Source organism: Sus scrofa, chromosome 7, assembly GCF_000003025.6.
Source record: "Sus scrofa isolate TJ Tabasco breed Duroc chromosome 7, Sscrofa11.1, whole genome shotgun sequence".
NCBI lineage: Eukaryota > Metazoa > Chordata > Mammalia > Artiodactyla > Suidae > Sus > Sus scrofa.
Genome location: NC_010449.5, coordinates 75,118,741 through 75,128,628, shown reverse-complemented (window position 1 = coordinate 75,128,628; position 9,888 = coordinate 75,118,741). Strand labels below are relative to the sequence as shown.

Genomic DNA, 9,888 nt, shown 5'->3' with positions numbered 1-9,888 from the left:
GGATTCTTAATGCACTTAAGCCATGGTAGTAACTCCTACTCATGAATTTCTTGATGGATACTTAGGTTGCGTCCATGTTTTGGCTGTTGCAAGTAATGCTATGAAAATTTAAGTGAATGTGTCTTTTAGAATGAGTATTCATTTCTTCCAGATATATATACCCAGGAATAGGATTGCTGGATCATATGGTAGCTCTATATTTAGTTTTTTAAGGCACCTCCATACTATTCCCCATAGTGGCTGTACAAATTTTCATACTCACCAACAGTGTAGGAGAGTTCTCTTCTCTCCATACCTTCTCCAGCATTTATGATTTGTAGACTGTTTTATTTTTTTTTTTTTTTTGTCTTTTTGCCTTTTCTAGGGCCGCTCCCTAGGCTAGAGGTCCAATCGGAGCTGTAGCCGCCAGCCTATGCCAAAGCCACAGCAACTTGGGATCTGAGCCGCATCTGCAACCTACACCACAGTTCACGGCAACACTGGATCCTTAACCCACTGAACAAGACCAGGGATCGAACCCTCAACCTCATGGTTCCTAGTGGGATTTATTTATTTATTTATTTATTTTTGTCTTTTGTCTTTTTGTCTTTTGTTGTTGTTGTTGTTGTTGTTGCTATTTCTTGGGCTGCTCCCGCGGCATATGGAAGTTCCCAGGCTAGGGGTTGAATCGGAGCTGTAGCCACCGGCCTACGCCAGAGGCACAGCAACGTAGGATCCGAGCCGAGTCTGCAACCTACACCACAGCTCACGGCAACGCCGGATCGTTAACCCACTGAGCAAGGGCAGGGACCGAACCCGCAACCTCATGGTTCCTAGTCGGATTCGTTAACCACTGCACCTAGTGGGATTTATTAACCACTGAGCCACAATGGGAATTCCTAGACTGTTTGATGATGGCCATTCTGACTGGTATGATACGATATGACATTGTAATTTTTATTTGCATATTTTCGTTTCTCTAACAATTAGCAGTGTTAAACATACTCTCATGTGCCTATTGGCCATCAGTATGTCTTATTTGGAGAAATGTCTTTTTTTTTCTCTCTTTTTGGCCACCCTCTGGTGTATGGAGTTGCCAGGTCAGGCATCAAATCCAAGCCACTGCTGTGACCTCCACCACAGCTGTGGCAACTCTGGATCTTTTAAGGCACTGTGCCAGGCTGGGGATTGAACCTATGTCCTAGAGCTGCAGAGACACTGCAAATCCCACTGTGCTACAGTAGGAACTCTGAGTGGCTCTTTAGGTCTTTAGGTCTTCTGCCCCCACCCCCCCAACTTTGCCACACCTGCAATGTGTGGGTGTTCCTCTGTCAGGGATTGGATTGACCTGAGCCACAGCAGTGACAATGCCTTATCTTAAACAGCTAGGCCACCGGGGAACTCCTGCCCATTTTTTGATTGGGTGATTGTTTTTTTGATATTGAACTGTATGAACTGTTTTTGTATTTTGGAAATTAAGGCCTTGTCATTTGCATCATTAGCAAATATTGCCCCTCAGTCTACAGGTTGTCTTTTCCTTTTGTTTATGGTTTACTTTGCTGAGCAAGAATATATATACACATTCTTTTTTTCACACTATCCTCCACCATGTGCCATCACAAGTGATTAGATACAGTTCCCTGTGCAATACACCAGGTGTCTCATTGCTTATTCACCCCAACGATAGTTTGCATCTACTATTTGTGTTTCGTTAGGTCCCATTTATTTATTTGTGTTTTATTTCTTTTGCTTTGGGAGACTGCCTTAAGAAAATATTGCCGTGGAGTTCCCGTCGTAGCTCAGTGGTTAACAAATCCAACTAGGAACCATGAGGTTGCAGGATCGACCCCTGGCCTCTCTCAGTGGGTTAAGGATCCGGCGTTGCCATGAGCTGTGGTGTAGGTCGCAGACGTGCGTTTCTGTGGCTGTGGCGTAGACCAGCAGCGGTAGCTCCAATTGGAAACTTTCCTAGCCTGGGAACTTCCATATGCTATAGGTGTGGCCCTAAAAAGACAAAAGACCACCCCCCCCAAAAAAAAAACAAAAGAAAATATTGCTGTGATTAATGTCAGAGAATGTTTTGCCTGTATTCTCTTCTAGGAGTTTTATGGCATTATGTCTTATATTTAAGTCTTTAAGCCATTTTATTTTTGTGTTAAGAAGTGCTGAGTATTAAAGAAGCAGAAGCGTGCCCTGGAGTCAAGCCTGGGGAGGGCATTCTAGCTAAAGAAATGACTGTGTAAAGGCAGGAGGTGTGGGAAAAGGGATATTCGTAACTACAACCATATAGCTTATATTACACAAAGAACTGTCTGAAACAAATGATTTTTGTATGCTGAGAAGTATGCCCTGCCTCCAACAAAACTTTAAAAGTCTCAACCAGGAGAACGTTCACACTGCAAAACAACCAGGTGAAGAATGTCCACAACCTAAACTGTTCAAGCTTAGGAAACGACGGGCCAGTCCTCTCACTGCTTCCTGCGGGATCTGATTTCTTTCCCATTGATCCGTGGCAGCTCCAAGGCCAACTCACACCCTTTCCACCTCCCCAGCTCATTACAGGCCCTAGGCTGGGCACAAAGGTGGACCAACCAATTGCTATTCGGTGAGATTTGGGGAAAGAGGCAACATCTAACTGCAGGTCAGGGTGCCAGGACCTGGCGGTTGCCCCGGGCATGACCTCACCTCCTGGATTTGTAAAGGCGCCCTCGTTGCCAGGCTCCCTGCAGGCAGAGGCTGGGATTTGCTCCTCGCTCATTCGTCAGCGGAGAAGCGCCTCCAAGGAATCCCTGTTACCAAGGTGAGGACGAGAGCCCATTGGTCGGGACATCTCACAATGGCCCCACCACCCCCAGGGTTCTTCCCATTGGTTAGCTATCTGCCTCGGGAGACCCCTGTTGCCTTGAACCCAAGTGGGCGGGCTGCTTGGTGGCCTGGAACTAGCGCCCCCAAGCTAACCCTGTTTTCCATTGGCTGTTCCCGGAGCTGCTGCCGTCTAATGAGGAGCGAAGGACAAAACACCCGAGCACGCGCTCCCTGCGGCGGGATCTAACCCTGCGGGAGGGGGACCCGGCTGGCACCGACGGGACCAAAGGTGTGCAGAGGCCGGAGGACACCCGATCTCCCTTGGACCCTGGTCTGGATTGCACCCCAGGCCTCCCATCACGGAGTTCTGAATCTCCAACCCGGAACCCAACCCAGAAGTCTCCAGTAAGTTCAAAGCACCCATGTGGCGTGACCCGCTTCGGGCCCGCGGAGAGGGAGACCCTACGCCAGTGTTTGCGTCTTCATTTCCTTATCCCTTTAGTCGTTTATCAGTTCATTTATTTGGCATTCTGGGTCCACCCTCCGCACCACCTGTTCACAGCCTTCTCTCTAATGCTGTTGGGAAACCCTGTGTCCTGAAGAATTCGGATTGAGATCCGAACGGAAGAGTGGTGGAGACGAGGGTGAGACCTCGGAGGGACCATGTTCTACTACCCCAGCGTGCTTCAGCGCCACACTGGCTGCTTCGCCACCATCTGGTAAGGGCAGACCAGGGCAGGCAGGGCTGGCCGGGAGGGGCCCCCACGGATCCCAGGCTGAGGGCTCCCCCTCCAACCATCCCCCCACCCTCTTTCCAGGCTTGCGGCGACGCGCGGCACCCGGTTGGTGAAGCGTGAATACCTGAAGGTGAATGTGGAGAAGACCTGGTAAGGCCCAGAAAAGGGAAGAGCGGCCTGGGGCCCGAGTGGGTTAGGGGATGGATTGGGCTGGTCTTTGGCATAGCGGCGATCGGGGCACGTTGTTCCCCCAGCGAGGAAATCCTCAATTATGTGCTGGTACGGGTGCAGCCCCCGCTGCCTGGTCTGCCGCGGCCCCGCTTCTCCCTATACCTCTCAGCTCAGCTCCAGATCGGCATCATCCGGGTCTACTTTCAACAGTGCCAGTACCTCGTAGGTAAGGCCAGGAAGGTTCTGAGGTGGGGCAGAGCTGCGTGGCCCTGGCCTGGGCAGGTTCTCTGCCTTATCCTTCCTGCCCACAGATGATATCCAGCATATTCTGGAGCGCCTGCACCGCGCCCAGCTGCAGATCCGCATAGACATGGTGGAGACTGACCTGTGAGTGTGCCCCTGGGACTAGGACCATCCGGCCTTTGCTGGCAAACCTCCCTGCTTGGCCTCAGCCCATTTCAGCCTCAATCCCCTTTTTAAAAAAAATTTTTTTTTAATTTATTAATTTTTTTTTATTTTTTGCTTTTTAGGGCTGCACCCACGGCATACAGAGGTTCCCAGGTTAGGGCTTGAATCAGAGCTGTAGCTGCCAGCCTATGCTACAGCCACAGCAATGCAGGATCCAAGAGATATCTGCGAACTACACCACAGCTCACAGCAATGCCAGATCCTTAACCCACTGAGCAAAGCCAGGGATCGAACCTGCGTCCTCATGGATGCTAGTCAGATTCTTTAACGGCTGAGCCACAATGGGAACTCCCAGCCTCAGCCCTTGACACCCCACATTCCCCCTCAGACCTAGCCTGCTTCTTCCTAACCATCTGGCCATAATGGAGACTCTGGAAGATGCTCCAGATCCCTTTTTTGGGATGATGTCTGAGGAACCCAGATTGCCCAGTCCCTTCGATATCCCTCAGGTAGGTCTCATTCCCCTGGGGCACCTTGGACTGATGAGTTGACAGTGCACAGGGGAGGGCAGGAGCTTGCTGCAGTCAGTGCAGACCCATCCAGACAAGCGTGATGCACTTATCTATTCAGGACCAACCTAGAGGCAGCCCTTATCTCCACTGTCTCCACACTGTTCCAAGAGTCAAGGCCTTAATCCAGGCGCTCAGTGTGCCTCAGCATTGGGTTTCCCTACCCACGTCTTTGTCCATCCATTCCTAACACCCCTACCACTTATACAGTGTTAACTCCCCTCCTTCAAAGACACCTCCAGCGGCTCCTCACTGCAAACAGAATACTAACATTTAAGGCTTTCCATCCTGGTCCAGAGGCAGCCATCCCAGATGCCTCTCAGTGCATCCCCTGGGCATCTTTGTCTCCCAGACACCAGCCTGGCCCATTTGCCACAAAGATGCCACATTCCCTTCTTTGTACTGTTTCTCTAGCCCATAATGGTCACTCTTTGTTTTCTTACAAACCTTGCTCAAATGCTACTCTTTTACATGAAGTCTTTTTTGTTTTATTTTGTTTTTAGGGCTGCACCTGCAGCATATGGAGGTTCCCAGGCTAGGGGTTGAATTGGAGCTGTAGCTGCCAGCCTATGCCACAGCCATACCATATCCAGGCCACGTCTGCGACCTATACCACAGCTCATGGCAACGCCGGATCCTTAACCCACTGAGTGAGGCCAGGGATTGAACCTGCATTCTCATGGATGCTAGTCAGATTTGTTTCTGCTACACCATGATGGGAATGCCTACATGAAGCCTTTATCCCACACCTGGCCAGAACCAAATGTTGTTCTGGAACTTACATATCACCTGTGTTTTATCCTTTGTGTTTATTTATTTTGAAGAACAAATTAATTTAAAAATTTATTGAATTATAGTTGATTTAAAATGTATTAGTTTCAAGTGTTTCAAGTGTTCAGCATCATTTGTGTTGACTCTTGCTGGGGTCATAACAAAACTCCTCTCCCACTAAACCATACGCTTTTTCTTCTTCTTTTTTTTTTTTTGTCTTTTAGGGCCACACCCCCGGCATATGGAAGTTCCCAGGCTAGAGGTCAAATTGGAGCTGCAGCTGCCAGCCTACATCACAGCCATAGCAATGTGGGATCCAAGCCGCATCTGCAACCTACACCACAGCTCACGGCAATGCCAGATCCTTAACCCACTGAGTGAGGCCAGGGAACCTGCGTCCTCCTAGATACCAGTCAGATTTGTTTCTGGTGAGCCACAACGGGGACTCCTTGAGATCATACACTTAAGATCAAGAATCCTTTTGGTTTGCTCTGTCCCCCACAACAGTTGACAAAAGGATGCAGTACTTCTTTCACAGACAAACTGACACAGGCTAGATATTTGGGAAGAAAGGAAACCAACAGCTTGGTGGGTTCACTGCATGCTGATGTCAGTGCCACAGAATTAGGCATAAGGGGGTACCGTGCACATTGTCTGACTAAAGTCGTGAAGGTGGGGGAGCAGGGGCTGAAGCTGAACTCTATCTTTTGTCCCCAATCCCTCCCTAAAGCTTCGACACCTCTTAGAGGCTGTGACCCCAGAGAAAGTTCTTGAGGAGATCCTTCCTGAAGTCCCTACAGAGCTTAGAGAGCCAGGTAAGCAGACAGAGGCTGCTTTCTGATGAGAAACAGAGGAAGGTCCCTAGCTGAAGAAATAACTCTCTTTGAGCTTCTTTTAGGAGCCAGGCCCTGTGAGGGGCACTGAATGCATATAACCTCATCACTGCCTCACAAGAGTCCCAGGGGATTGGAGTTCTTATCCCCATTTTGCAGACGAGGAAAGTGAAGCTCTTAGTGTTAGGTGATGTGTCCTGGGTCAGACTGCCAGTGGCCGGCCGGGGCCTGGCTAGAACCCAGGTTGACTTGACTCCAGAACCCATGCTTTTCCCCTGCCACATGGGTGTGTGAACTTGCAAAGAAATGGGCTGGTGTGACTTCCCTGCCCCTGCAGAGCGGATTCCGGTCACTGTGCGGTCTCCCGAGGCCATCACGCTCCTGGAAGTGGAGCCCATACGTATGCTGCAGGTCGAGGTGAGCCGTCCCGCTGCCCACAGAGCCAGAGTCCCACTTCTCACAGCCCAGCTGCCCTGCGTGGACTTCTCTCTGCCCCCGGGGTCCTCCCTTCTCTGCCTCCATTTCCCCACCCCCGCCCCTGGCATCTGAGCACCCATGGGCTTCCTCCCCTTGGCTGGCCCCGCCCTGTGGCATCGCTCTCAAACAGAAATGGAATTGAGTCCCCTCTCCTGACAGGGGGAACGGGAACTCCCAGAGGTCAGCCGCCGAGACCTGGACCTGCTGATTGCTGAGGAAGATGAAGCCATTTTGTTAGAGGAACGTCGGCTGGAAAGGCCTCCCCCGATGGAAGGTCAGGCCCTTGGCTCGGGCAGTCTGGGCAGTGTTCCCACATGTTTTCTTCTGGGTTCTGAGCCCTGATCTTCTCTCTGCAGAGCTCAAGGAGGAACCCCGGGCTCCAGAGGTGGAGATTGCAGCCCCGCTGCCCTCACCTATAGCTCTTGCAGAGTAAGGGCAGGGGCCCTTGGGCCTGGGCCAGGTAGGGGTCAGTGCTGGGAGGGGTGTCTTCATTCTCTTGCCCATTTCCCCCCAGAGTGGAGAGGGCGGCGGAGCTGCTCCTGGCCCCTGAGGAGCTGAAGCCGGCAGTCTGGGAGCCTGGGGCCCTTCCTGGTGAGTACCTGCTGTGCCCGGGTCCTTCCTGGGGGTCCCTGCATAGTGGCTGCAGATAATAGCCCTATATTCCAAATTGCTGAAGGGAGGACCCTCTAGCTTCTCTCCTGGGTGGCTCTGAGGGCAAAGGTGTGGGGCAGAGCCAGGACCTAGAGTCTTGTTGCAGAGGTGACCCCCCCACAGGAGCTGCGTCTGCCACCACCACGTAGCCCCGAGGTGAGTAGCAACCCTTCGAAGTCTCCTCCTCTTCCTTCTCCCCTCCCAGAGCCGCTCACCCATGTTTAGTTTCCCGAAGTCCAAGGTCACTGCTAGCTTCCATAGGCTTTTGTGCAAACTAGTAAAGGTGCCCCCTTCCCACACCCCAGATGGGCACCTCTAGGAGTGGGAGTGTGGGGTGTTTGCAGTCCACCAGAACAGGAAAAGGCCTAATGGGGAGCATTGCACCCTCCTGCCCTCCCCTCAGCGGAGGAGGCCCCCAGCCTCCCCACCTCCTGAGATCCCACCTGCTCGCCGCCGTCGCCGCCGCCGGTTATTATTCTGGGACAAGGAGACCCAGATCTCCCGGGAGAAATTCCAAGAACAACTGCAACCCAGAGCCCACTGCTGGGAGTGTGTGAGTGCACCCAGGCTCTGAGAGGATGGAGGGGAGCAGGTGCATGCTGGGCCTTCTAAGCTCCTGGGGAGGCCTTGAGAACAGTTCCCAAGTGCATGCACTGGGGACTTGCCCATACCCCACTTTGTGACCCCCTCAGCACATCCAAGGGCACCAGTTCAAAGTCCGCCTTTTAGGAAAGATTGGACAGGCAGGGGCCCAAGCCTGAAAGAGTCAGAAGGCCCTGGAACCTGACCCTGCAGGTGAAGGAAGGGCAGTGGCTCCTTCCTGACTAGTCCTCTGGCCTTCTCCACCACGCAGCCAATGGTGCAGCCTCCCGAGAGGATGATCCTGAGCCCTGCAGAGCTGTTCCAAACCCCGACTCACCGTAAGGAGTTGGGGGAGCTGGCGTGTGGCATCCTCTGAAGCCCTGTTCAGCATTCTGGGTGTTCCTTACACCTCAAACTCTTTCCCTACTGTCCCTGTCCTCAGCTGGCCGGCTGCCCCGAGAACTGCTGGATTTCTGGACCCACTGCGCCCAGCCACCCCCGAGAGCACTCAGGGAAAGACTGCCCCCGGAGCTTGAGGAAGAGAGGAGAAAGGCTGAAACTCCAAGTGACATTGAGGTAACCACACCCTCACTCCTTCCTGAAGAGCCCCGTCTGCCCTGTGGGACCCAGCAGGCTGCCTTCCCCTGCCCACATGAGCCCGCGGCACCAGGTCACGGCCAGGCTGGTTCCAGGCTGGGCCCGCTGCAGCTCCGTGCAGGTGCTTCTTGATACTTGGTACCTTAGTTTGCTCTCATCCCCAGGTCCTGAGGGAGGCCCAGGAGCCCAGCGGGCCCCTCCTGGTGTCATCAGGTAAGCACTCAAAGAAGGGACAGTGGACACCACTCTAACCACTGTCCCAGAAAACTGGCACCCCTACTGCTGACAGCTGTCAGAGCATTTAACATAAGGAAGCATAGATTCTCTTCGGCCCCCCCCTTAACCCCCAGCCTTCCTGGGTGCTTTTAACAAGTGACTACACAGCTCTGGCAGCCAGTTTAATCAGGTGGCCCCCAAAGTCCCAACTGCTCAGATGCAAAGCCACCAGCTCAGGTCCTTTCCCTCCCATCAGAGATCTCCCTAGAAATGGCTGAGGAGGAGAAGTCCCGCATTAGCCTCGCCCCTCCGGAAGAGCGATGGTAAGCAGCAGCCCGGCCCTAAGCTCTGCCAGGAGGGAAGCAGCCAGGATGGGTTTGCTGCTCGTCACTGTCACAGCTGCCACCTTCCCTGCTCCACTGCATGTTTTCCCAGGGCCTGGGCTGAGGCAGAGCAGCCAGAGGTCCCTGCATTGCCTGTGGTGCCTGAACTTCCTGAGGTGCCCGTGGAGATTCCTATGGAGCTGCCCCCAGAGCCCGAGCTGCTCTCTCTGGAGGCCGTGCACAGGTACCGGGGAGGGTGTGCCTCCAGGGGTGGCCCTGGGCTGGAGCCTCAGCTAACAGTTCTCAATCCCCACAGGGCAGTGGCACTGGAGCTGCAGGCCAACAGGGAGCCCGACTTTAGCAGCCTGGTGCCGCCTCTCAGCCCCCGCAGGATGGCTGCCCGGGTCTTTTACCTGCTCCTGGGTGAGCATGGGCACCTGTGTGTGCCTGGGGCGGGGCGGAGAGGGGATGGGGGCAGTGGGCACACAGGCCAGAGGCTGCTGTAGGGACTCCCTCTGACCAGCCCTCTCCTCCGCTCTTGACTAGTGCTTGCCGCGCAGCAAATTCTTTGCGTGAAACAAGAGAAGCCCTACGGGCGCCTCCTGATCCAGCCAGGACCCCGATTCCACGTCCATTAGAGCCAGTTTACAAAGCTGCCAGGCAACCGGCAACATAGTAAACTATGTCTTGCTTCACTTCTGAACAAGCATCTCTATCCTTCCTGCTCTCAGCTACTGTTCAAGCGAAAATAAACTGCCTTGATTCCAGT

General features: G+C 53.2%; 1 protein-coding gene across 2 annotated transcripts; it reads left to right on the top strand.

Annotated features, from left to right (window-relative positions):
* On the top strand, nt 870–9,886 carry REC8 (REC8 meiotic recombination protein). 2 transcript variants are annotated; one of them, XM_005666240.3, is made up of 21 exons: nt 870–909; nt 2,532–3,189; nt 3,347–3,503; nt 3,603–3,671; nt 3,776–3,918; nt 4,004–4,079; nt 4,489–4,609; nt 6,171–6,255; nt 6,611–6,690; nt 6,910–7,024; nt 7,107–7,179; nt 7,265–7,341; nt 7,508–7,557; nt 7,805–7,954; nt 8,255–8,321; nt 8,426–8,559; nt 8,745–8,793; nt 9,053–9,119; nt 9,232–9,363; nt 9,436–9,542; nt 9,666–9,886. In XM_005666240.3, exons 3-21 carry the CDS (start codon nt 3,448–3,450, stop codon nt 9,755–9,757), a joined length of 1,743 nt encoding a protein of 580 aa, XP_005666297.1. In that variant the 5' UTR covers nt 870–909; nt 2,532–3,189; nt 3,347–3,447; the 3' UTR covers nt 9,758–9,886. The 2 variants fall into 2 exon arrangements, with proteins under 2 accessions (XP_005666297.1, XP_013833646.1); XM_013978192.2 differs by lacking the exon at nt 870–909 and having other exon boundaries at nt 2,016–3,189; nt 9,232–9,542.

Bases quoted from the DNA above. Each gene is read 5' to 3' on its own strand.
- REC8 (XM_013978192.2), top strand. From the start codon at position 3,448: ATGTTCTACTACCCCAGCGTGCTTCAGCGCCACACTGGCTGCTTCGCC. The intron at 7,180-7,264 runs GTAAGGGCAGGG...ATTTCCCCCCAG, and splicing joins TCACCTATAGCTCTTGCAGA to AGTGGAGAGGGCGGCGGAGC. The intron at 9,543-9,665 runs GTGAGCATGGGC...GCTCTTGACTAG, and splicing joins GGTCTTTTACCTGCTCCTGG to TGCTTGCCGCGCAGCAAATT.